At 36.6% G+C, this 4,971-nt stretch overlaps 2 protein-coding genes across 3 annotated transcripts in view; both read left to right on the top strand.

Annotated features, from left to right (window-relative positions):
• The window catches only part of LOC107095807 (alcohol dehydrogenase class-3), a 6,698-nt gene extending 5,143 nt beyond the window's left edge, over window positions 1-1,555 (top strand). The window contains exons 6-9 of the mRNA XM_015392122.1: window positions 456-716; window positions 836-971; window positions 1,053-1,191; window positions 1,363-1,555. Of these exons, the coding sequence (XP_015247608.1) occupies window positions 456-716; window positions 836-971; window positions 1,053-1,191; window positions 1,363-1,387 (561 nt within the window). The 3' untranslated portion in view covers window positions 1,388-1,555. The remainder of the gene's footprint in view (window positions 1-455; window positions 717-835; window positions 972-1,052; window positions 1,192-1,362) is intronic.
• A 1,760-nt stretch (window positions 1,556-3,315) lies between these two features.
• The window catches only part of LOC107095806 (eukaryotic translation initiation factor 4E-1A), a 9,670-nt gene continuing 8,014 nt past the window's right edge, over window positions 3,316-4,971 (top strand). Inside the window, exons 1-2 of one of the 2 annotated variants that reach the window (XM_015392121.1) lie at window positions 3,316-3,368; window positions 4,700-4,797. In XM_015392121.1, the coding sequence (XP_015247607.1) occupies window positions 3,351-3,368; window positions 4,700-4,797 (116 nt within the window). In that variant the 5' untranslated portion in view covers window positions 3,316-3,350. Of the gene's footprint in view, window positions 3,369-3,840; window positions 3,883-4,699; window positions 4,798-4,971 lie in introns of those variants that run through there. The other variant, XM_015392120.1, reaches the window with a different exon arrangement.

The raw sequence follows: 4,971 nt of genomic DNA on the forward strand, positions 1-4,971 counted from the left end.
AGTTGGTATGGTATGGTAAAATGTTATCTAGTTTTGATCAATACATCAAAACATTTACCAAAATTAAATACAGAAAAAAATCAGGGTGAAATGTTTCTCTATAAACGCCATTTATGTCAGTACCTTTTATAACTAAACACTGTTATTAAAAACTTTTATATTCTGCATCAAAATAAGAATAAGTTTAAAATCTAACATGCTCTGATTTGTTTTAAAGTGAATACTTATCAAAAATTGGTTGTCTGGTTCTCATGCAGCCCCATGTTTTCTGTTGGTCGTCATGCATAAGAGCCAGAGGGATAAAGAGAGATGGATGGAAGCATTTGAAGCTTCATAACTGAGTTAGATATCTATCTTTGCTGGAACATAAGATTTCACTGACTAAAATGAGTAATTTCTTTAGAAAATAACTTTTCAAGCCTTGAGATCTCAGAACTGTTTGCCATGTCTGGCAGGTTGAGCCTGGTTCCACTTGTGCTGTTTTTGGACTTGGAGCTGTTGGCTTGGCTGCCATCATGGGCTGCAAGGTTGCTGGAGCAACCAGGATCATCGGTGTGGACATCAACCCCGACAAGTTCGAGAAGGCCAAAGAGTTTGGAGCCACCGAGTTTGTAAACCCGAAGGACCACAGCAAGCCCATCCAGGAGGTTCTGGTGGAGATGACTGATGGCGGTGTGGACTACTCGTTTGAGTGCATTGGAAATGTGCAAATCATGGTGCGTTCTGTTGGGTCATTGGTCATGATCTACTGGTAGAGAGGAGAAATGTCATTACCGCCGTGTTTAGTAAGAAATAAAGATGTTTTAAAGTAGCTACATAAATGTTTCTATTGCAGAGGGCCGCTTTAGAGGCGTGTCACAAAGGTTGGGGTGAAAGTGTCATCATTGGTGTAGCTGGAGCAGGACAAGAGATCTCCACCAGACCATTCCAACTGGTGACGGGCAGAGTGTGGAGAGGCACGGCATTCGGAGGTGGGAATTCTGTACTTTTCAAACCTTTGCTAACGGTGCTTTGATCTGCAGTTACCCTCATCAAATATGTGCTTCCTCCAGGGTGGAAGAGTGTGGAGAGTGTTCCTAAATTGGTGGAAGACTACATGAGTAAAAAGCTGAAGGTGGACGAGTTTGTAACACACACTCTTCCATTTGAGAAGATCAACGAAGCTTTTGACCTGATGCATGCTGGGAAGAGGTAGGAAACGGTCAAACATGCCAACTTGAGTTTAACAATTAAACTTTAATGTTAGATTTCAGAAACATCTGCAAAGCTTGCATAGTTTCTTCACACATTTCTGTTGTTGCAGCTTTGTCTAAATCCTGACACATCTTTTGCCTTTTCTGTTTGTTTTTTTTTACACCACAGCATCCGAAGCGTGTTGACTTTCTGACGTGCCTTAGACATCCAACACAGCCAGCCTTAAAGAAGCCTCAGTCTGTTGTTCCAGCACTTCTCTGCACTTCCTTTGATATAGGTTCCAGAGTTTAAAAGAAGCTCTTTAACACAAGAACAACTGTTTGAACCATTAATACTGTCAATAAAACCTTATTATAAAAAATAACTACTTGCTTCCGACTTCACTTTGATGACATTTCACACCCCGACACAGATTGGCGGGCATCGTGCAGTTAAGTGTCTTACCCAACGGCAGGTAAACATGTGGTGAGAACTGGAGCAGATTGTAAGAATTGCTTTTACAAATGACCTGCAACAAATTCTTGTTACTGCTGATATTAAGATTATTATTGCATGTATTGACCATCTGGCTCTACTATAGAATATTCTAGAAAACAATGTGCAATGTGGAGCTTTCAATATTGTTCACTACAAGGATGCCACAAAATGCAACAGATACTTAAACAGAATCACTCCTATTTAAGCAACATTATATTTTCAAAAATTTAATTGGAAAGAATATTTAAAGTGGGCACCCTATTATAAGTTATCATTTACCTACATTCATAGTTCATCGCAGCCAAATAAAATAAAAGACTCCATTGATTAAATAAAGGATGTTTGAGTTGGACAAAATAAGGAAGTTCTGCAATGGCCTGCTAAAGGATACAGTATAAGGATATGATTTTAGCTTATCATTTTTGCAATTTTTAGTCACAAAATGTTCTGATATCGGTGCGGGGCAAAAAAAAAAAAAAGATAATATAAAACAAAAGGTGACAGATGGGGTTGGGCAGTGATTAATCGTGCTACCCACGTACAGAGGATTGTCCCTCGATGCAGTGCCAGCTTTGAGCACTTTGCCGCACATCTTCCCGTCTGCTTATTTTCAGAAATAAAGGCCAATAGAGCCTTATAATAATCTTTAACACCCTGCACAAGTTGGGGTTGGTACAACAAAATAGTCCTATAGATGTTTAAAATTCCAATTAGACCTAAATAGATGAAACACAAGTTGTGTCAAAAAAAAAAATTAAAACAAGCTGGAGAGCTAAATTTGAGAGAGCAGTTGTGATTTGAAAAGAATGGCAAATTTTGAATTGTTACATAAATATACAAATTGTTTTGGTGGGAAAAAAAAAACCCTGTTGTGTGGTTGCTATAATCTAGATGGCAGAATTTACACAGGCATAATAGAATTTATATATTCTTTTTGTTTTTCAGTAGAAAATGATAAGGTGGTAAATAAATTTAACTTCTTTTTTGTGAAGTTTATTCCTCTTCTACTAAGAGGAATAATTAAAGAGGTGAAAAGTCAATGGAAAAATCAAATCTTCAACATACATAATGTGGAGTCCCCACATTTTCAGTGTTTGGTCAGTAGGTTAGTGACAGGTAACAAATGATTCTTTTTGTAGATAACACATTTAAATTTTTTTTAGGAATAATTTCAAAAACCATAGAATGTATGGTTGATGGTTGTCTAAACTCAATGAGAGATTTAAATATAATAAATTATTGATGAACTGGATAAAACAAATTCAAGATAGGTAAAAGAAAAATAGAGGACACTATTATGATGATAATCAAGTAAACATACATAAATGTAAGTTTTGGATCATAAACCTAACTGCAAATCTTAATATAAAGCTAAAACTAAGCAAAGGTATTGGACTTATAAAGTAAAATAATTTTTTTCAAATTATTAATTTGTTTTTCCAACGTGTATAAAGGTTCTGGGCAACACACAAAACCAACACTAAACCTTTGTATGTGATACCAAGAGGTGTGTTCATTTAAAAAAATTTGTTATGTTGAAATCTAGCAATAATTTAAAAGTTCTTTTTATTTTAATTTCAAACATGGGTCGACATGTTCCTTATTTGGTCATCTGACTGCGCATGCGCAGCAGGCGGGTATTTTAACTGACGTCCAATGGCTGGAAATGATTCCAGAAGATGGCGACCGCTGTATTGGTGAGTCCCATTGAACGCTACTAACAGTTAGACTAAGCTGTCGGTGCGGGGTTTTAGCCGAACCGAGGAGCAAGTTTATCCGATACCGAACACGTTATGTGAAATTTTAGAGACAGTCCCGAGCGTTAAAAAGAGAAGCTGGTAAAATGTTTCCGAACTGTTTGCTTTATAGAAAGTTAACGCAGCAAATATAAGTTAACGGTTTTATTAGAACCGTTCGTTAGAACACAGCTGTTTTGACTTTTATGTTTTACACTGACCCATATGATTCGGATAACTCACAGAGAACTTTTTATACGGACTGTAAAGACGAGTTGAGTTCATGTTCTGTTGGCAATGAATGACAACTCGGACGTGGAGAAACATTAAAGTCCACGTCACATGTTACTGGTCAGGATGGTGTGGAGTTTAAATTCGGTTCCGGTCAGTTCTGACAGAATCAACCAGACACCAGGAAAAAGTTATCTGCAACTTAACGGGTTGGAGGATGCCTGTGAGAGTGCGACATTCTCTGGTAATAAGTGTTTTTCCATGGAGGAGAGAAAAAAGAATTGAGCATCTACCTTTTTGACATTTCCCTAGGGAAGAGGATTATGCCCACAGGAAAAAAAGGAAAAAAACAACAACTGATTTTTAAATATTTCAGTTTAATCAGGGGAAAAAAAGTCTGACTTTCTTGTTCTCAGAATTCTGAATTAATGTTAGAATCCTGACTTAAATCTCAGAATCCTGACTTCTTTAATCTCAGAATCCCGACCTCCTTAATCTCAGAATTTTGGATCTTAATCTCAAAGGTCACCCCGAAGGAAGAGATGTGGGAGCACTTAGCTTCACTAACAAAGATGTTAGTTGTTTGGGAAGGCTAGTAACACATTGGTGGAAAATGATGGAATTAGGCGACTTTTTACGTTCAGGAGTCCCTGGTGATGCTTTCATTAATGGAAGAGCAGTTAGTTTAGTCTCTAGACATGGCTACAGCTTGATACTAACCTGTTGGTTAGCTGTCAGAATTCTGAGGAAAAAAAAGTTAGAATTCTGAGATTAAAGTCAGAATATAATATTATATTATAAATGATATTTAAAAATCAGTTAACTTTTTTATTTTTTCAGTGGCCCTAATCCTCTTCCATATTTTCCAGCTTGTATTCCTAAAAAAACATCTAAAAAGGACTGATGTAGCTCTGAGTCAGAAGTGTTGAGTTCTCTCATGGTAATGATAGGAAAGTGAATAAGATTGAAAATGTAATTTTCAAAGTTTTAAATGTGTGTAGAGATGGAAACAATATCATCCATATAAGCATGTTTTTATTTACTTTATTTCTCCAAAACAGACAACCTCCCTCCCTGCAAATTCTGAAAAGAATTATGAAAAATCTCTTCAGAAGGTTGTAAGTCCTGAAGTTTACATCAAACATCCTTTACAAAACAGGTAACTCTGCATTTTAAGTTTTTGTTTTCAGATATGTTTAAAAATGTATTGTTTTGTAAGTCAGTGTGTCACAACCTTTTTTTGACTTGTGTAACCCTTTGGACATTTTTTCGTACAATGAGCACCCCTCTCAGTCAAAAGCTGGCCCGATAGTCCAAAAGTAGAATGTACAAT

This window comes from Cyprinodon variegatus, unplaced genomic scaffold (assembly GCF_000732505.1).
Source record: "Cyprinodon variegatus isolate N-32 unplaced genomic scaffold, C_variegatus-1.0 Scaffold575, whole genome shotgun sequence".
NCBI lineage: Eukaryota > Metazoa > Chordata > Actinopteri > Cyprinodontiformes > Cyprinodontidae > Cyprinodon > Cyprinodon variegatus.